The sequence below is a fragment of the Pogoniulus pusillus genome, chromosome Z, assembly GCF_015220805.1.
Source record: "Pogoniulus pusillus isolate bPogPus1 chromosome Z, bPogPus1.pri, whole genome shotgun sequence".
NCBI lineage: Eukaryota > Metazoa > Chordata > Aves > Piciformes > Lybiidae > Pogoniulus > Pogoniulus pusillus.
In genome coordinates, this window is record NC_087309.1 from 88,303,191 (window position 1) to 88,324,238 (window position 21,048).

A 21,048-nucleotide genomic window follows, 5' to 3' on the forward strand; every position below is an offset into this window, starting at 1 on the left:
TTTCCTTTTCACAGCCTGTAATCTAATTTCTTTCACTAAAATATTCCAGTTATCCTCAAACTAGCACAGATGTTCAAGCATCTCAAGATCTTTCTTAAATTGAGGGGCCAAGAACTGGACACAGGACTCAAGGTGTGGCCTGAGCAGCACGGAGTACAGGGGCAGAATGACTTCCCTGGTCCTGCTGGCTGTGCTGTTCCTGATCTGGGCCAGGATGCCATTGGCCTTCTTGGCCACCTGGGCACACTGCTGGCTCATGTTCAGTCAGCTGTCACCCAGCAGTCCTGGGTCCCTCTCTGCCTGGCTGCTCTCCAGCCACTCTGTCCCCAGCCTGTAGTGCTGCAAGGGGTTATTGTAGCCAGAGTGCAGAACTCTGCACTTAGCCTTGTTAAATCTCATGGCACTGGACTGCACCCATCTGCCCAGCCTGTCCAGGTCCTTCTACAGAGCCCTTCTGCCCTCTAACAGACCCACAGATGCTCCCACCTTGGTGTCGTCTGCTGGACTCAATCCCCTCATCCAGATCATCAATTAAGATGGGGCCCAGCACTGATCCCTGGGGCACACCACTAGAGACTGGCTGCCAGCTGGATGTGGCTCCATTCACCACCACTCTCTGGGCCTGGCCCTCCAGCCAGTTCTTGACTCAGCACAGAGTGCCCCTGTCCAAGCCAAGAGCTGTCAGCTTAGCCAGGAGTTTGCTATGGCAGACAGTGTCAAAGGCCTTGCTGAAGTCCAGGGCCTGGGTATACATCACTCAACACAGACAGGGACTTGTTGGAGGCCAGGGCAGTGCTGGGAGGGTTGCAAGCCCTCTGCTGCGAAGCCAGCTGAAAGAGTTAGGTTTGTACAGCCTGCAGAAGAGAAGGCTTCAGGGAGACCTTTTGGTGGCCTTTCAGTAATTCAGGGGTCTTAGAAGAAAGCTGGGGACAGACTTTTTCTGAGGGCCTGTTGTGACAGGACTAGGGGTGATGGTTTGAACTAAAAGGGAGATTGAGAGAAGAGAGAAGGAAGAAATGTTTGAGGGTGCTGAGAGCCTGTTGCAGGTTGCCTGGAAAGGTGGTAGATGCCCCATCTCTGGGGGCATTCCAGGTGAGGTTGAGACTGCGAGCAACCTGCTGTAGTTGCAGATGTCCCTGCTGAGTGCAGGAGGGTTGGAGTAGATGAACATTAAAGGTCTCTTCCAACCCAAAACACTCTGTGATTCTATGATTCCAGGTCTTCTCCAATGCATCCTCTTGACTAAAACCCTGGATGGGCTGTGCAGGGTCTGACACCCCCTGGGGACACCCACAGCAGCTGAGGCTGCACTCGTCTATGCTGCTGGTCGTGTGTTATTCTATACACCCACGTTAAAGCCAACGAGTAAAGCATGCTGCTGCTGGCCTTGTCAGTGGTGCTGCTGCAGACTACAGTTTGAGGGGTGATGCAATCCAGTGCTCATTAAATTCCTGCATTTTGATTTATTGCCAACAAACCCAAGTGCTCGTTTTCAGCCTGCTCAGCGTGGGGCAGCACCAAGCTCAAGCCTGTTGTGCACCAAGGCTTTGTGGCTGTTCTTCATGCATCCAGGCTGAATTCAGGCTGCAGCACTTGAAGCATTTTTAATCTTCAGATGGCTTTATGAACACTAATCCTCCAAGCAGCCAGAAAGAAGTAGGTTAAATATGATTTCCACTCAGGAGAGACTCATTGACTGCATTACATGATGTGGAGAATTAGTGTCGGAGCTGGGATTAGAGCAGGAGTGACCCCTGGTCATTATTCACAGGGTCTGGCTCTTCCTGCATTTGCTTTTATTTTTTTCCTTCTCAGAGGAGCCATGGCTTTAGTGCAGCTGATTTTGCTTTTGCTGCTGAGGTCAGGATGAAGTTGCATAGTAGTTTAAGCTGATGATGACTGTGATGGTTTTCTGAAAGAGGTGATGCTGGAAATAAGTCCTGTAGCTTCCGAGTACCTTCCTGTGGGCTTGAGGTTACTGCTTTGAAGAAAGTTGACTTTGGAGGACATCTGGCTGCACTTAGATCTGGAGAATGGTTGGGGTCTGTTTGTCTTCAAGTACTTCTGCTTTCAGTCAGTGCTGGTGAAGACTTAAGGGATTTGGGTACCTACAGGTGCGCTCAGATGTCCTGCATCTCCTCTTGATGTACAGAGGGGTTGTGTGAACTGGTGATGAGAACCATCACTGTCATAGAATCATAAAATCATTGAGGTTGAAAAGACCTCTAAGATCATCAACTCCAACCTTCTACCTACCACTTCCATGACCACTAGACCATATCCTGAAGTACCACATTTACTTGTCTATTGAACATCTCCAGGGTGTGACTCCACTACGTCCCTGGGCAGCCTGTTTCAGTGCCTGACCAAATGGCTGTTATTGGGTTCAATCCTGTCTCAACTTCACAGGATCACAGGATATTAGGGGTTGGAAGGGACCCAAGGAGATCATTGAGTCCAACCCCTCTGCCAGAGCAGGACAGTACTATCTAACTATTGGAGCTGGTGCTAGTTTTCCTCTGTTGGATTCATTCATCTGGTGTCTCGTGCTGCAAAAAGAGCCTTGTCACACCTCCGTGGAAGCCTATAGGTGTGAGACTGCCACATTGGCAGCCCTGTGCCAGGATCCTGCCAACTGTCTGCCTGCAGGTGATTCTTGGTGGCTTTGCCAAGATGTGTGGAGAGCATGCAGCTGTGACTTAGCAAGTCCTGGGTGAGCTGTGGAGACTGCCCCACCTGAGATGAGTCACGGGGAGCACTGGCTTGTGGTTGTTGGCTGTCTAGGTAAGGTTGTGCTGGGTTCAAAGCTGGTATTTCTGTATTAACTATCTGATAGGTGGAGCAACTGGAGCTACCTCTTGCCTTCCTCCTGATGGATGCCCAGGAAAGCAGTGAAGCTGCATTAAGATGTACTTTATGGATCAGTTCCTGAAGAATATAAATGTGGCTGGACGTTAGCTCACCAGTCCTCTCCTGCTGGAGCTATCACAAAGCTGTGTTTTGCACCAAACTGTTACATGTTTTCTAACTGTGCAAGGCAGTGGTGGAGTCCCCATCCCTCCAGGGACTTAAAAGCCATGTAGATGTGGTGCTGAGGGTCATAGTTGAGTGGTGACCTGTTGGTGCTGGGTTAATGCTTTGGACTTGATGATCTCTTAAAGGCTTCTTCCAACCAAAGTGGTTCTTTGATTCTCAAATTTGAATAGCTCAGCACTAGACTGGTTGAGCAAGTTTCACAACCAATTGCTCATGTTTTGTTGAGAAAACCCTCAAGCTCTTCAGGGAGAGCTTTGGAAGGGAAGTTAAATATAAAATACTAGCAGCTGATGTTCAGCTGAAGCCTGCTCGTGGTTCTGCAGGCAAATACGAAGCAGCAGAGGTTTGTTTTTGCAGTGCCATGAGGAATAGGTACAAGGAACAGGCTTGCCAATGCAGGACTGCATGCTCCAGTGGTGAGGAGAGCAGCATGTGTTCATTTCCTGCTATCTCTGCAAGCCCTTGGAGATGTTCTGGAGATGTTCAGTGTGTCCTTTATGTTTGAGATGAGCTCTATCACAGTTGTGTGTTATTCATCTTTGCTAAGGTAGAGTCTGGAACAAATCCAGCATCACCTCACCAAGATGCTGGATGCAGTCACAGGAACAAATGCAAGGTCCTGCATCTGGGTCGAGGCAGTCCCAAGTACCAATATAGGCAGGGCAGTGACTGGCTTGAGAGCAGCCCTGAGGAGAGGGACTTGGGGGTGATGGTGGACAAGAAACTAAATATGAGCCATCAGTGTGCTCTTGCAGACCAGAAAGCCAACCAGATCCTGGGATGCATCAGCAGAAGTGTGGCCAGCAGATCGAGGGAAGTAATCCTCCCCCTCTACTCTGCACCTGGAATACTGCATCCAGTTCTGGAGCCACTATTACAAGAGGGATGTGAATGTGCTGGAACATGTCCAGAGAAGGGCCACAAGGATGCTCAGAGGGCTGGAGCTCCTCTGCTATGAGGAGAGACTGAAAGAGTTGGGGCTGTTCAGTGTGGAGAAGAGAAGGCTCCAAAGTGACCTTATTGTGGCCTTTCAATATCTGAAGGAGGCCTGCAAGAAAGCTGGGGAGGGACTCTTTAGCCTCACAGTATCACAGTATCACCAAGGTTGGAAGAGACCTCACAGATCATCAAGTCCAACCCTTTACCACAGAGCTCAAGGCTAGACCATGGCACCAAGTGCCACATCCAATCTTGCCTTGAACAGCCCCAGGGACGGCGACTCCACCACCTCCCCGGGCAGCCCATTCCAGTGTCCAATGACTCTCTCAGGGAAGAACTTTCTCCTCACCTCCAGCCTAAATCTCCCCTGGCGCAGCCTGAGGCTGTGTCCTCTTGTTCTGGCGCTGGCCACCTGAGAGAAGAGAGCAACCTCCTCCTGGCCACAACCACCCCTCAGGTAGTTGTAGACAGCAATAAGGTCACCCCTGAGCCTCCTCTTCTCCAGGCTAAACAATCCCAGCTCCCTCAGCCTCTCCTCGTAGGGCTGTGCTCAAGGCCTCTCACCAGCCTCATCGCCCTTCTCTGGACACGCTCAAGCATCTCAGTGTCCTTCCTAAACTGGGGGGCCCAGAACTGAACACAGTACTCAAGGTGTGGTCTGACCAGTGCAGAGTACAGGGGCAGAATGACCTCCCTGCTCCTGCTGACCACACCATTCCTGATGCAGGCCAGGATGCCACTGGCTCTCTTGGCCACCTGGGCACACTGCTGGCTCATGTTCAGGCGGGTATCAATCAGCACCCCCAGATCCCTCTCTGTCTGGCTGCTCTCCAGCCACTCTGACCCCAGCCTGTATCTCTGCATGGGGTTGTTGTGGCCAAAGTGCAGCACCCTGCACTTGGAGCTATTGAACCCCATCTCAACATCCCTGGAGATGTTTAAGGCCAGGCTGGATGAGGCTCTAGACAGCCTGATCTAGTGTGAGCTGTCCCTGCCCATGGCAGGGGGTTTGAAACTAGATGATCCTTGTGGTCCCTTCCAACCTTGACTAAATCTACGATTCTATGATCACAGTGTCAGTGAGGGCAACAGTCGTGTGAAGGTGGAAGGTTGTGTGATATGAATGAGCTGTTAGCAAGGAAATGGATCAGTGTTCCAAAGGCTTTCTTCTCTGGCACAACAGGGATGAGAAGAACCAGTCCATCATCGTGAGCGGGGAGTCAGGTGCCGGGAAGACGGTGTCAGCCAAGTACGCCATGCGCTTCTTTGCAACCGTCGGGGGCTCTGCCAGTGAGACCAACATCGAGGCCAAAGTCCTTGCATCCAGCCCCATCATGGAGGTAAAGGCTGCATGTTTTACTTTGTCCTGCTTGCAGTGATTGCCCTGTGTCTCCAGAAGCTGCTATGAAGTCCATCCCCCGCCCCGAACCTTCTCTTCTCCATGCCGAACAGCCCCAAGCCCTTCCTCTTGTCCTTGTAGCAGAGGTGCTCCAGCTTCACTGCAGTCCTGGGCTGGACTGAAAATGCAAAACTGATAGTCCCTGCTTAGCCCACCTTGATTGCTCTTCTTTTTGATGGTATTGAAACCAAACCATGCTTCAAGAGCAGCCCCAGCGTGGCTTGGTGAGCTGGGCTTTGACAGGACTCCAGAGTGAAGAGCCTGAGGCCAGCAGTGCTGTTGTAGTGGAGCATAGCACTGTCCTATGCTCAGCCTGTCCTGGCTTAACCTGCAGGGAGGCTTCCCAACACATGCCCTTGTGGCTGAATAGTCTAATAGACATGGATGTGGTGGCTGATCCAGGATGAACATTGAGGTGCTGGAGCACGTCCAAAGGGCAAAGAAACCTGATAAAAGGTCTAGAGCACAGGTCTTGTGAGGAGTGGCCAAGGCACCTGGGCTTGTTTAGTCTGGAGAAGGAGGCCAAAAGGAGTCCTTTTGACTCAGTACAATTCCCTGAGAGGAGACTGGATCCAGGGGAGGATTGGTCTCTTGTCCCAAGTCTAAATAGACAGTACAAGAGGAAACTGACTCAAGTTGCCCCAGGGGAGGTTTAGGTTTGAACATGAGAAACAATTTTGTCATGGGAAGGGTTGTCAAGGCCTGGCCCAGGCTGCCCAAGACAGTGGTGGTGTCTCAATCCCTGGAGAGATTTCAGAGCTGTGTAGGTGTGATGCTGGGGGACCTGGCATTGCTGAGCTAATGATTGGACTTGATGACTTCTAAGGTCCTTTCCAACCAAAGCAATGCTATGAAACCCAAACCCACCATAGCCCAAAGTATTCCAGCGTCATTCTGCCTGATGTGCAGTGCAGGCTGGAACAGTACAGAGTTGGTGCAGGTGAGCAGTAAGAAAAACTATGCAGGCACAGGGCTGGCAGAAGACACTTAGTGGGCTTCATGCTGCTATTACTCCTTTGTTCACTTACCTCCTGTGCCCCTGTGAAATGTGGCTGCAATACCTGGAACACTCAGTAGTGCTTGCTCTTCTGTATGACCTGCTTTGATTTTCTTGTGTTCTGTTCTGGGTGTAGTATCCATTCCCTTCCATCACTCTCCTGCACTTGTTTGAGGCTCATCATCAGGACAATGGTGGTAGAAAGTAAGGCTGATGTAGTCGCACAGAGAAATGTTGTCCTCTGGCCCTCCTGCATCACCATGTATCACTCCATGGGCTGCTTGATGGATTCCCATGTTTGCAGTACTGCATCCCAGATGCTTGCACATCAGCTGGATTCTCTCCTCTCCTTTCTGCCGCTGCATGTGGCAGCATTACCTACCCAAGAGGTAGTGAGGTTCAGACAGGCTTTAATCTTATCTCCAAATCTGTGCACTGGGGCCTGAGCATCTGGTGATGAACTGCAGCTGGTTCCTCTCCTCTCAAAGGAGAAATCTGGCAGTTCAGACTGCTCTTGGACAAAGGTGAGGGCATCCTTTGAGAGAAGGGAGGAGAGCTGTGGTTGTTGGGATGTAAGTGCTCCAATTGTAGTAACAATGTAGCTGTTAAAATGTGTTTTTCTTCTCTGAAAATACTAGAGAAATCAAGTTGTCACTGAAGAGTCCTCCCCAAAGTCAAGTTGTTGCTCTGCTTTCTGCACCTGTGAAAGGCTTTTCCTCACATCCTCCCATGACTGGTTTCTCTCACACTGATGTCAAATGTAAAAATGCCAAATGAACCCTAATTAGAATTAAATTAATGTTTATTTTTGTTTCATGCAGGCAATTGGAAATGCAAAAACAACAAGGAATGACAACAGCAGTCGCTTTGGGAAGTACATTCAGATTGGGTTTGATAAGAGGTACCACATCATTGGGGCCAACATGAGGACCTACCTGCTGGAAAAATCACGAGTTGTATTCCAGGTGAGGAGCTGCCACAGAATCCCAGAATGGTGAGAGTGGGAAGGGACCTCTGGACATCATCCAGCCCAATCTCCCTGCTAAAGCAGGGGTACCCACCCAGCATCACAATGGCCAGCTGGGGTGGTAATCAAGGAGGAAACTCCACAACCTCTCTAGGCAGCCTGATCGAGGCCTGCAGCACCCTCAGAACAAACAAGTTTCTCCTCCTGTTCAGATGGAATCCCCTGGCTTCCAGTTCGTGCCCATTGCCTCTTGTCCTTTCACTGGGGACCACTAACAAGAGTCTGGCCCCATCCTCTTGCCCCTCCCCACCCTTTATCTCTTGCCGAACACTGATCAGATCCCTTCTCAGGCTGCTCTTCTCCAGGCTCTACAGCCCCAGGGCTCTCAGCCTTTCCTCCTCACAGAGATGCTCCAGGCCCCTCAGCATCTTTGTAGCCTCTGTGGACTCTCTCCAGTATTTCCCTGTCTCTCTTGAACTGGAGGAGTCCAGATGTGACACAGCAGTCCAGCTGTGGCCTCATTAGGACAGAGTAGTGCTATTTTCAGTACTTCTTTTGGGTGCATACTCCAAGATTATCATAGGCTGAGCTTGTCTGTGGATTAAAAATTAATCACTTTAAGTGAGCGGAGAAGTGTGTTGAGTTTTGAAGATGGAAGAGAGAGGCAGGAAAAGGGCTGAGGAACCTGATTCAAGAACACTCTCCAAGAAGGACTTTGAGGTGCTGGGGGATGTCCAAATAAGGCCAGTGAAGGTGGGGATTGGTGCAGAGAACAGATCTGCTGAGCATCAGCTGAAGGAACTTGGGTTGTTTAGTCTGGAGAAAAGTTTGGACTGGACACGAGGAACGATTTCTTCATGGGAAGGGTTGTCAAGGCCTGGCCCAGGCTGCCCAGGGCAGTAGTGGAGTTCCCCTCCCTGGAGGGTTTTCAAGCTGTCTGGCTGTGCTGCTGAGGGACATGGTTTAGTGGTGACTTTCTAGTGCTGAGATAAGGGTTGGCCTTGATGATCTTAAAGGTCTCTTCCAACCTAAGCAATCTGATGTCTGTTCTGCAGCACATCCTGTGTGTTTCTTGTGCAGGCCTCAGGACAGAGCTTCTTGGTTTGTGCTGGAGGTCTGTTCAGAAGCACCTGCAAAACTTTTGTCCTTACACCAAAACACTCCCACCTGCAAAAGTTCTGGAACCAACCAACCATGAGAAACCACGAGTGTAGACCTTCTATTTTACATTACTGTCAGTTTGCTACCTGGTGCAGACTTAGAAGGACAGTGTACACTGGTCAGGGCAAGGCTTAGCACCTCCTTTCTTCAGGGTGGCAAAAGCTCCCCATCTTCTAGGTGGCACCAACAGGGTCTTGATAGTGGAAGGCAGCAGGTGGAGTCAGGGTGGCCCTGGATCAGTGAGCACTGGAGGTGGGAGAACTGATGTAACCTTTTCTTGCGTCTGTGTTTAACTTCACAGGCAGAAGATGAGCGCAACTACCACATCTTCTATCAGCTTTGTGCCTCTGCAAGTCTTCCAGAATTCAAGGATCTTGGATTAAGTAAGTGCTTCTACCTCCCTGCATGCTGGTGACCACCTCCTGCGTTTGATAAACACGGAGTTGTTTTGGTTGGAAAAGATCTCCAAGGTCATCCAATCCAACCATTGACCTAAGACCATTGTGGCCATCAAACCCTGTCCCCAGGTGTTATGTCCACAGGTTTCTTGAAACCTCAGGGACAGCGACTCCACCACCTCCCTGGGCAGCCTGTTCCAATCCCTGACTGCTCTTGCAGCAAAGAAATTTTTTCTAATCTCCAACTTAATCCTTCTCTGTCACAATTTCAGGCCATTTCCTCTCATCCTGTCACCTCAGGGTAGGGAAGAGAGACTAACTCCCACCTCTCTGCAATCTTCTTTTCAGGGAGCTGTAGAAACCAATGAGGTCTCCCCTCTATCTCCTCTTTTCCAGACTAAACAATTCCAGGTTTCTCAGCTGCTCCTCACCAGCCCTTCACCAGCTTTGTTGCACTTCTCTGGACACACATAATGTCCTTCTTGGAGTGAGGGTCATTGATGAGGCCATGTGCAGCTGTTTAGTGAGAAGAAGTAAAGGGAGGTGAGCTTGAAGGGCTGCTTCTCAGTGGCACACATCTGAAGGGATGTGGCACTTTGGATGAGACAGAGCCCTCCTCAGCTCTGCTCTGCTGCATACAGTGTGTTGAGTTTGTGATGCACTGGTAGGTGCTGCTGATGGGTAGGAGATGCTGCTAGAGGTAAACCATGGTACATAAAACCTGTGTGTATGTTGTAGAAGCTGCCTGCAGAACCACAGTGAACCACATGCTATGGTGGATGCCAGCTGATGTGGGGAGATTGTGTGTTAGGGTAGAATAAAGCCTTGCGTAAAGATTCATCTTTGACACAAAGTGGGAGTATGTCTGACCATAGAATCATAGAATCAACCAGGTTGGAAGAGACCTCCAAGATCACCCAGTCCAGCCTATCCCCCAGCCCTATCCAGTCAACTAGACCATGGCACTAAGTGCCTCATCCAGTCTCTTCTTGAACACCTTCAGGGACAGTGCCTCCACCACCTCTCTGGGCAGCCCATTCCAATGCCAATCACTCTCTCTGGGAAGAACTTCCTCCTAACATCCAGCCTATGCTTCCCCTGACACAACTTGAGACTGTGTCCCCTTGTTCTATTGCTGCTTGCCTGGGAGAAGAGACCAAGCTCCACCTGGCTACAGCCTCTCTTCAGGTAGTTGTAGACAGCAATGAGGTCACCCCTGAGCCTCCTCTTCTCTAGGCTGCACACCCCCAGCTCCCTCAGCCTCTCCTCATAGGATTTGTGTTCCAGGCCCCTCACCAGCTTTGTTGCCCTTCTCTGAACACATTCCAGCACCTCAACATCTCTCTTGAATTGAGGAGCCCAGAACTGGACACAGGACTCAAGGTGTGGCCTGACCAGTGCTGAGTACAGGGGAAGAATAACCTCCCTTGTCCTACTGGCCACACTGTTCCTGATGCAGGCCAGGATGCCACTGGCTCTCTTGGCCACTTGGGCACAGTGCTGGCTCATCTTCAGCCTACCAGTACCCCCAGGTCCCTTTCTTCCTGGCTGCTCTCCAGCCACTCAGTCCCCAGCCTGTAGCGCTGCTTGGGGTTGTTGTGGCCAAAGTGCAGAACTCTGCACTTGGCCTTGTTAAATCTCATCCCATTGGCCTCTGCCCACCCATCCAGCCTGTCCAGGTCCCTCTGCAGGGCTCTCCTACCTTCCAACAGATCCACACCTGCTCCTAGCTTGGTGTCATCTGCAAACTTACTGATGCTGGACTCATCCCCTCATCCAGATCATCAATAAAGATATTGACCAGGACTGGGCCCAGCACTGATCCTTGGGGCACACCACTGGTGACAGCTGCCAACTGGATGTGGCACCATTCACCACCACTCTCTGTGCTCAGCCTTCCAGCCAGTTCTTGATCCAGCACAGAGTGAATCTGTCCAAACCATGAGCTGCCAGTGTCAAAGGCTTTGCTGAAGTCCAGGTAGACTACATCCACAGCCTTTTCCACATCCACCAGACAAGTAACCTGATCATAAAAGGAGATCAGGTTGGTGAGACAGGACCTGCCCTTCCTAAACCCATAAACCAGAGTCTCGACAGGACCGGTTGTGTCCTCTCAATCTGTTTGTGGGTTTTTTTTTAGTAGATAACTCCCAGAAATGTATCTCAAGTTGTTGTATTTTTTTGCTTAAGATGTGCAGCAAAGTCTCTGTGAGATACCTGCGTAAGAGGCTTTTACCTTGCAGCAGGGAGTGCAGGGATGTGGTGTTACTGATTTTTTTTTTTTACCTGAAATATTTGTTGGTCCTTAAAAAGAGAAGTGAGGCTTATAACAGGATGTGAAGTGTTTAAGGTGGTGAGGAGAGCAGGTTGTGACTCCAACACGGAGCATCTGGCTGCTGCAGTCTCACACAGGTTTCCGTCATGGCCACAGAGCAGTGGCAAGCTGAGAGAGAGATTCATAGAATCACTGAAAGGTTTAGGATGGAAGAGACATCAGACATCCTCTGCTCCAACTTCCCTGCCATGGGCAGGGACACTTCTCAACTAGACACAGCTGCTCAAGGCCTCATCTAACCTGGCCTTGAAAATATCCAGGCTGAGGGCATCCATAGCCACCCTGGGCAGCCTATTCCTGTGTCTCACCACCCTCCTACTGAAGAACTTTGTCCTAAGCTCCAGTCTAACACTGCTCTCCCTCAGCTTCAAACCATTCCCCTGTGTCCTGTCTAGAGACACCCTTATAAAAAGTCCCTCTGCAACCTTTCTGAAGGATCCCTTCAGCAATTGGAAGGTAGCTCCAAGGTCTCCCCAGAGCCTTCTCCATGCTGAACAACCCCAGCTCCCTCAGCCTGTTCTCACAGCAGAGATGCTCTAGCCCTTGGGTCATCCCTGTGGCCTCATCTGGACTCTCTCCAACAGTTCTGTGTCCTTCTTCTGCTGGGGACACCAGAACTGGAGGCAAGATTGAAGGTGGGGTCTCAGCAGAGCAGAGTCAAGGTTCTTGGTTTCTGGGTGATTCTGGGCTTGTGTGAATGACTTTTTGAGACAGATTAGCCATATTTGCCACACTTACTGAGTGTTGCTGCTGAAGTGGAAGCACTTCTGTTCTTGTCCCCTTGTCACCAGCAGGCTTCAGTGCCCAGCTGGGTGTGCATACTCAGCCCAGTGGCACCAAACCACACAACCACACTGATGAGATTGGTGAAGGTGTAAGATAACTTCTAAGACTGCCTATGGCCATCCCAGGACACTTGGGTGATAAATGAGGGTTTTGCATGTGTACCAGCTGCAGTATGAAACCTGGCTCTGTAGGTCAGGGGTTGTGATGGACCTGGGGTTCCTTTTGTCTCTGAAAGTCCAAAAATTACTATGAAATGGAATCATTGACTTGTTTACATCAGGGAAGACCTTTAAGATCATTGAGTCCAACCATTAACCCAGCACTGCATGGTTGCCACTGAACCATTGCCCTCAGCACCACATCTGCATGAATTTGAAAGCCCTCAAGGGAGAGGGATTCTGCCACTACCCTGCGAAGCTTGGTTCAAGGCTTATCTGCTCTTTCAGTGAAGAAATGGTCCCTCATGCCCAATCAGAGTCTCCCGTGGCACAACTTGAGGCCAGTGGGCCTCCTCCCAAGGGCTTCTTGGGAGAAGAGACCAACCCCCAACTCACCCCAGCCTCCTTCTGGCTGTAGAGAGCCAGAAGGTCTTCCCTTAGCCTCCTTTTCTCCAGGCTGAACAACCTCAGGTCCCTTAGCTGCTCTTCATAACACTTGTGCTCTAGGCCGTTCAACAGCTTCACTGCCCTCCTCTGGGCACACTCAATGTTGTACTTGTAGGGTAGCTTCAGACGTTACCCAACCATGTGAAGGAAAGGAATTGGTCCTCCTCTTAAAACAGAAATTAAAATTAGCTGACTCACGACCTGGGTCTGTTTAGCCTGGAGAAGAGCAGGCTGAGTGTTGTCCTTATCAATGCTAACTAATATCCAAAGAGTGGGAATCAAAAGGACAGTGCCAGACACTTGTCAGTGGTGCAAAGTAACAGAACACAGGGCAGTGGGCACAAAGTGGAGCCCAGGAGGTTCCGTTTGAATGGGAGGAGAAACTTGTTTGTTGTGAGCGTGCTGGAGGCCTGAAAGCGGCTGCCCAGATTGGTTGTGGAGTGTCTTTCTTTGGACAGCTTCCAACCCCCATTGTGATGCTGGGCAAGCTGCTGTGGGTGCCCCTGCTTTATCAGGGGGAGTTGGACTGGATGAGCTGCAGAAGCCCCTTCCCACCCCACTGTGGGGGCATTCTGTGGTGTCTTGGGTTCAAATGAAGGTTCCCAGAGACTCTAATAAATTTAATAGACCCAATGACAATTTATAGAATTTATAGAGTGCCCTCCCCTCTTTACCCCCTCCCTTCCCAGAGGTAGGGAATTAGATGTAGAGAGGGAGAGGTGAGCACACCCAAATAAATCAATCTCACTCGATTTGGAAGTTAAAAAGGAAAAGTTTAACAATAACTTAGAAAAGGTATTGGAGGTAGGGGAGTTTACAAAGGATAAGGAAGGGAAAAAAAAACAGCAAAAGACAACAAGGGATGGATACAACCCGAGTAATGTGATGGTGTCTCTGCCTCGTGGCTGCCACGTGGTGTGCTGGTTTGCAGTATGAGTGTGTGGGTCAAGAGGGAGCGCAGGAAAAAGAGGAAGAGACAGGGAGCTCCTGTCTCTTTTATACCACAGGAAGTGGGGGGAGTGGGCTAACCATCACCTGGAGTGTGGCCCACCCCTGGGGAGGGGCCAAGACCCCTAGGGTCAGGTTCAGGGTTACTCCCCCAGGAGTGTTAACCCTATACATGTGGTCTCATGACACTCCATTTCTGTGGCAGCCATGTTTCCCCAGTTCCAAGTGTAGAAAGGTCTCATAAATGGAAGTCATGTTTCATCCACCTGAAAAAAGATGGCAATGGTAGCCAAGAGTTACAACTGCAGAACCGTTCTAGTATCATCCACTATTGCCAGCCTGGGCTACATCTTCCAGTGTGATGTGCAGCAACATCAAGCTATTGAGCATGTGCTCCATCACAGGCTGTCTGAGCTGTGCTGTGCTGAGGGGACCAGGATGGGCATCAGCTTTCACAGTATCACAGTATCATCAGGGTTGGAAGAGACCTCACAGTTCATCAAGTCCAACCCTTTACCACAGAGATCAAGGCTAGACCATGGCACCAAGTGCCACGTCCAACCTTGCCTTGAACAGCCCCAGGGACAGCGACTCCACCACCTCCCCGGGCAGCCCATTCCAGTGTCCAATGACTCTCTCAGTGAAGAACTTTCTCCTCACCTCCAGCCTAAATTTCCCCTGGTGCAGCCTGAGGCTGTGTCCTCTCGTTCTGGTGCTGGCCACTTGAGAGAAGAGAGCAACCTCCTCCTGGCCACAACCACCTCTCAGGTAGTTGCAGACAGCAATGAGGTCACCCCTGAGCCTCCTCTTCTCCAGGCTAAGCAATCCCAGCTCCCTCAGCCTCTCCTCGTAGGGCTTGTGCTTGAGGCCTCTCACCAGCCTCATTGCCCTTCTCTGGACACGAAGTCAACAGTTTCTACTTTTTCTTCCCAGTGCTCCAGTGAGGAGCAGAGTTAATGAAACCTCCTGGTCCCAAAGCTTTGCATGTGAGAAAAAAAAATTCAATGTTCTTCTTACAGCCAATGAAAAAGCTTGCAGGAGGGCTAGGAAGGGCTAGGGACCTTCTGGTGGTGACACGAGTCCAAAAGAAGTGCAGATCACAGTGATTTTAAAGGTTAGCAGCAGGCTGATGTGGAAGGCACAGTAGGCTGTTTTTCTCATTATTTTCCTGGTGCTTGGAAAATATGTTTGTGCATGTTAATGATCTTTCTGAGCTTTTCTTGCCGACTTGCTCCTGTCTGGTTTGCAGCCAGCTGAAGCTGGTGCTGAGAATCACTTCTGAGAGTGATGAAGAGGCTGTCCGCCTCCTGGGTTCCTCCATCCCTCCCTGAGACTCAGCCTGCTATGGGCACAACTTAATGGTTTTGGCCTGAACAAAGGGATGGATAGAGGAGATACCTGGTATCAGTACATGCTGGGGATGCAGTACATGCTGGAGAGCAGACCTATGGAGAATTCCTTGGGGGATTGGGGGGTTCAGAGTTGGCCATGAGCTGACACCAAACACTGCCAGCCCAGAGCCAATTTTGTCCTGGGTGGATCCCCAGCAGTGTGGGTAGCAGGGGCAGGGAGGGGATTCTGCCCCTCTGCTGTGCTCTGCTGAGATGCCCCCTGCAGTGCTAGGGTCAGCTCTGGAGTCCTCAGCATAGCACAAAACAGGGATCTGTTGGATCAGAGCCAGAGGAGGCCACAGCAATGCTGGCAGGGCTGGAAGGGCTCTGCTGGGAGGCCAGGCTGAGAGAGTTGGGCTTGTTCAGCCTGCAGAAGAGAAGGCTTCAGGGAGACCTTCTGGTGGCCTTTCAGGAGTTCAAGGGGTCTAAAAGAAAGCTGCAGTCTTTTTTCTCAGGACCAGTTGTGACAGGACAAGGGGTGATGCTGTGCTAGTTTGAAGCAGGCTAGAATGTTTTGATGAGAAGAACCAGATTACAGGCTGTGAAAGGAAAACAATGGTGATGTCTACTTCGCTCGCAGACTTGCTGAGGTGTATAGGAACAAGAAATAAAAACATAGATAACCACTCTCACGTGGGCTGCTGCTGGGGAACTGGCTGAGCTGCATCTCACTCTCTAACCTCACCCTCCATTTTGGGCTAATCCACTTTGCTTCCTAACCCCCTGGCTGAACCACCATTCTCCCCTGGGACTGGGGTAAGATTGAGAGGGGTAAGGGGAAGGTGAAGGAGTGGTTGAGTGCTCCTTCTGGGAACTCAGGTTTCTGGGAGGGGAGTTGTGTTTCTGTATAACCTTTTACCTTGTATATTTCTGCATATACTGCAAATATCTGCTTGTATATTGTGCCAGCTGTAAATATAAGCTTCATTCATATTTCCAGAGCCAGCTGAGTCTAGTCTGGGTAATTTCAAAAAGTGGGGGGGGGGCAGGGAACACCCAAACCACTACATATTGTTTGAAGCTAAAAGGGAGATTGAGAGAGGAGAGATAAGAAAGAAGTGTTTGAGGGTGTTGAGAGCCTGTCTCAGGCGGCCTAGAGAAGTGAGGTTGTCTGGGGCTGTGAGCAGCCTGCTGTAGTTGCAGATGTCCCTGCTAAATGCAGGGGAGTTGGACTGGATGACCTTTAGAGGTCTCTCCCACCCAAGACTGCTCCATAAGGCTTGTTTTGGGAGGCACAATTGCATGTGAAGCTTTTTACAGTGGGTTCAGATCCTGCAATCTCTTCTTGTGGTGCCTGCATGTGAAAGGCCTCTTGGATTCTATGGAATTTTAACTTAGTGTTGTCCTGAAATAACTTTGCGACAGCAAGGATGTTTAAGTGGTGTAATGCTGGCACTGTGAGTCATTCTCCATTCCCTTTGCTCCTGGGATTAAAAGCCTGGGGTAGCAAAAGCATAAAAATATCCAAAGTGGTCATGGGTGTGTAAAACAGGATAAAAAAGTGGGAAGTAGTAACATCACAGCCTCTGCCCATGCAATGGAGCAGGTACTGAAATCCCAAATCCACCACAGATGTGTCCTGGTTGAACTTGTTTTGTGTGTGGAAGAGGTTTCAGTGCTGCAGAAGGTAGTTACAGTCACTTACGAAGGTAATGCTTCGTCCATTTAGAAGGAAAACAGGGTTTAAAAGAGGTGGGAACCCTTCAGGGGTGGGCAGGATGAGGAGACAGGGCATGCTCTGGGAAACCACTGTTTGCTGATGTGTTTCCTCCTTTCCTTCTCTCCTAGCATGTGCGGAAGACTTTTTCTACGCTTCTCAGGGAGGTGAAACGTCAATCGATGGCGTGGATGATGCTGATGACTTTGAGAAAACCAGGCACGCTTTCACCCTGCTTGGTAAGGCCTTGCTCTGCCTTCCCAGCAGAGGTCTCTTCCAAATGTTTTCGGTGTTTTGCCTGAATTATCTGTCTCCTCTGAAGCACCAACAGGTGTCGACCCCTGTTGCTGTTGCCCTAGGAGGTTTTACCTCGTTCTTTAGCGTAAGCTGCAGCAGAGCTTCTCGCAGCTGTCAGCAGAGCAGCGGTGAAAGGAAGGAAGATGATGAATTTAAAAGATAAATAAAGGAGGGGATTCTGCCTCTCTGATGGGTTCTGGTGAGACTCCCCCTGCAATGCTGGGAACAGCTTTGGAGTCCTCAGCACTGCACAAATCAGGGATCTGTTGGAGCGGGGCCAGAGGAGGCCACAGCAATGCTGGCAGGGCTGGAAGGGCTCTGCTGGGAGGCCAGGCTGAGGGAGTTGGGTTTGTTCAGCCTGCAGAAGAGAAGGCTTCTGGGAGACCTTCTGGTGGCCTTGCAGGGCTTCAAGGGGCCTACAAGAAAGCTGGGGACAGAGTTTTGGATGGGGCCTGCTGTGACAGGCCAAGGGGTGATGGTTTGAATTAAAGAGAGAGATTGAGAAAGGAGAGGTAAGGAAGAAATGTTTGAGGGTAGTGAGAGCCTGTCCCAGGCTTCCCAGAGAGGTGGGAGATGCCCCATCCCTGGCAGCATTCCAGGAGAGGTTGTTTGGGTCTGTGAGCAACGTGATGTAGTTGCAGATGTCCCTGCTGAGTGCAGGGGGATTGGAACAGACGACTTTTAAAGGTCCTTTCCAACCCAAATAAACCTGTGATTCTTGCTGTGCGGCAGCTTTGAGTTGCTGGTTTTCACCCTATTTACAAGCCTATTTACAAACTATATTTGGGTTGAGGGTGGTTTCTCAGGCCATCATCATACCGTACAGAGTATCTGATTCCTGGAATAATGAGCTGAGATCAGCCCTGCTGTGCCCTGCATGCAGCACAATCTGCTGCTGCAGCAACCTCCTGTGCATGCTGCAGTTAAGCAGTTCTACATCTAGCCTGCAGCAGCAACCATTTGAAAGGAACCCCCATTTTTGAAGGAGAAAACTTTCCCAGTTTCTTAATATTCATTAGAAACCACATTTTTTAGCCCTGGTAAGTCTCAGTGCATCTCCATTGCATTTCCTGTGTTGGGAGAGGGGCTCGTGGTGATCACAGGCAGCTGTGAAGTGTCTCTGAGCAGCTGTGTCACTGTGCTAGTGGTGACCAGAGGGACTCATTATAAATGTCATAGCTGCAAATGTTTCCTCCATATCAGTCTTCTTTTTATTTGAAGTGGGCTTAGTCCCTTTTAATTTGAGGTGATAGATGGGCCTCTGCCCTCCTCCTCTCTAGCCTGTGTGTCCTTTCTAACTTTTAACTACTCAAAACCACCCCAGTGTTTACTCCAAGCTTGTCCGTGGGACTGTGTTCCCCAGGGAACTCTCTCCTCATCCACTTGGCACACATAGGCTCTCTTTAGACCTCTTTTCAGCCTCCTCAGCGGACCCCCTGTCTCCTTGCTGGTCTCTGTGAAGCACTACATGACCACTTTCCTCCACTGCCAGTTTGATGATGGTTTCCTGCTCTTCACAAGCTTGCCTCATTTTCCTTCACTGTTTCCCAGCTTTGTCTGTTTCTATTCATGGCCTGGTGAATTCACTGTTAAACTTCCTAGTCTTGCCTGTTTCATGTGTAAGAAAGGGAAGTCAGATTTGCCTGCAAATCCCCATGCTAGCTAGACTTAACTCCAATTAAGAGTGCCAAGTACCAGCAGAGCATTGCTCCTTTTAGTAACCTTGAAATGTAAGAATACTGTGCTGATAACAGAAAAGTCCCGAGAGAGGTGGAGAGAGAAAGGAAAGCTCTTGATAATTCAGAAGCCAGCAGGTGATGTCTCAGACCTTGGGTGGATAATTAGGACACCAGCACTGAACAAAAAAAAAAAGGGACATGGGAACCCAGTTGGGATGTGAAACTGCAAGATAGGGCAAGAAGGCCATGTGCAGCAGAGCTCCTGCTGAGAATGCCTGCACAAGCCTGTGGAAAAAATGCATCAAGTGATAATATCTTACAGCTCCAGTGCAGATCCACGACACCTAGCTGCTGGTGAGGCACTGGGGAGCAGGAGGCAGAGCTTCACCCCACCTCCCTGGTGACCTGCTGTAGCATCAGGCTGGAGGCGATGTGCACCTGGGTTTTAATTTTCTCTTCTGTTTGTGTGGCACTGGCAAGAGGTTGTAATTTATCTGCTTGAGTTGTCAGCAAGATCATCTTGTTGAGCTGTGATCACAGAGGAGCAACTCCTTGTTTTGCAAAAGCTGCAGAACCGCTATGGGTCTGCTCCCATGTGAGAGTTATACAACCCCTTTGGTTTGGAAGAGTCCTTTATAATCATCATGTCCAACCACTAACCCAGCACTGCCAGGTCACCACTAAACCATGCCTCTCAGCATCACATCTGCACAGCTTCGAAACCCCTCATGAGATGGGGACTTCACCACTGCCCTCAGCAGCCTGGTCCAGGCCTTGACAGCCCCTTTTTGGGAAGAAATTGTTCCTCATATCCAAGCAAAGCCTCCCTTGGCACAACTTGAGGCTTCTGCCTCTTGTGCAGTCACTTGTTCCTTGGGAGAAGAGACCAATCCCCACCTGGTTCCAACCTCCTTTCAGGGAATTGTAGAGAACTAGCTTTCTCTTCTCCAGACTAAGCAACTCCAGATCCCTCAGCTGCTCCTCACCAGCCCTGTTCTCCAGACCCTTTACCATCTTGGTTGCCCTTCTCTGGACATGTTGCAGCCCCTCAATGTCCTTCTTGGAGTGAGTGGCACAAAACTGAACACAGGATGCAAGTGTGGTCTCACCAGTGCCAGTGCAGAGACACAATCCCTGCCCTAGTCCTGCTAGTCATACTATTGCTGGGCCAGAATGCTGGAGGCCTCAGTCCTCTCTTCTCCAGACTAAACAGCCCCAGGTTTTTCCATCTCTCTTTGTAGGGGAGATGCTCAACTCCTCCAGTCATTCTTGTGGCTCTCTGCCGGACTCTCTCCAGCAGGTCCCTGTCTCTCTTGAACCAGGGAGGCCAAAACTGGGCACAGTATTCCAGGTGTGGTCTCAGCAGGGCGGAGTAGAGGGGGAGAAGAAGCTCAAGCCCGCAGGTTTGTTTTTCCTGTTCTGACAATCAGCTATCAATTCTTCCTGCAGGAGTGAAGGACTCTCATCAGACTACCATTTTTAGGATCATTGCTGCCATTCTGCACCTGGGGAATGTGGAAATCCAAGCGGAGCGAGATGGTGATGCCTGCAGCGTGTCGGTAGGTCTCCAGCAAGAGTGGGCTGTGAAGAGGGCTTTGTGTTCTCATAAATCAGGCCACAGAACCTTTTAGATTGGAGGAGAACTTTCAAACCATCAAGTCCAACCACTAACCTGGCACTGCCAGGCCACTACTATGCTGTGTCCCTCAGCACCACATCTCCACAGCTTTAAACCCCTCCAAGGGATGGGAACTTCCCTGGGCAGCCTCTTCCAGGCCAATCTTTTTGGGAAAGAAATTGCTCCTCCTGTCTAACCTAAACCTTCTCTGGTACGACTTGAGACCATTTCCTCTTGTTGTATTGCTTTTTATTTGGAAAAAAAGACCAATCTCCACCTGGCTGCAACCTTCCTTCAGGGAGCTGCAGAGAGTGAGGGCCCTGAATAAATTTTCCCATGGGTTACTGCTATGAAGCACATCCTTTGGTAGGAAAACCTTTTCCTCTATGCTTGCTTTGAGAGCACTTTATAATTTCCTGGTAGTTTCCCTGCCCCACCCTCTGGAAGGTGAGGTGTGTTTTTTCTCCTCTCTACCCAGCCCATCAGCAGGATGATTTGGTGGTTGATTACTTCCTCTAGTCCCAACCCACCTTTAACTGCTTTCTTCAAAGACTTGTCAGACAGATTTTGGGGAGGAACAGTGAGTCCCACGCAGCCAAAAGGCATGGTGCTCTACAACCACTCTGCTACAAGCTAAGCCATTGCTCTGTTGCTTTAATGTGGCAAATCACATATATGAAGAAGCACCACACAGTTAATTACCAGCAATAAATAACAGTAAAAATGCCTTGGTGGTGGTTTTTTTTCTGTTTCTTTCTTTGTTCAGAAGGGGAAAAAAAAAGTGTGATGATATGGAAAATACTGTCCTGTCAGTTATCTCTTGAGTCCCAGGCTG

General features: G+C 50.0%; 1 protein-coding gene across 1 annotated transcript in view; it reads left to right on the top strand.

The window, feature by feature from the left end:
• MYO5B (myosin VB) overlaps positions 1-21,048 on the top strand; it is a 208,613-nt gene that overhangs the window by 67,250 nt on the left and 120,315 nt on the right. Inside the window, exons 5-9 of the mRNA XM_064176833.1 lie at positions 5,159-5,315; positions 7,193-7,336; positions 8,801-8,882; positions 16,751-16,858; positions 20,045-20,154. Of these exons, the coding sequence (XP_064032903.1) occupies positions 5,159-5,315; positions 7,193-7,336; positions 8,801-8,882; positions 16,751-16,858; positions 20,045-20,154 (601 nt within the window). The remainder of the gene's footprint in view (positions 1-5,158; positions 5,316-7,192; positions 7,337-8,800; positions 8,883-16,750; positions 16,859-20,044; positions 20,155-21,048) is intronic.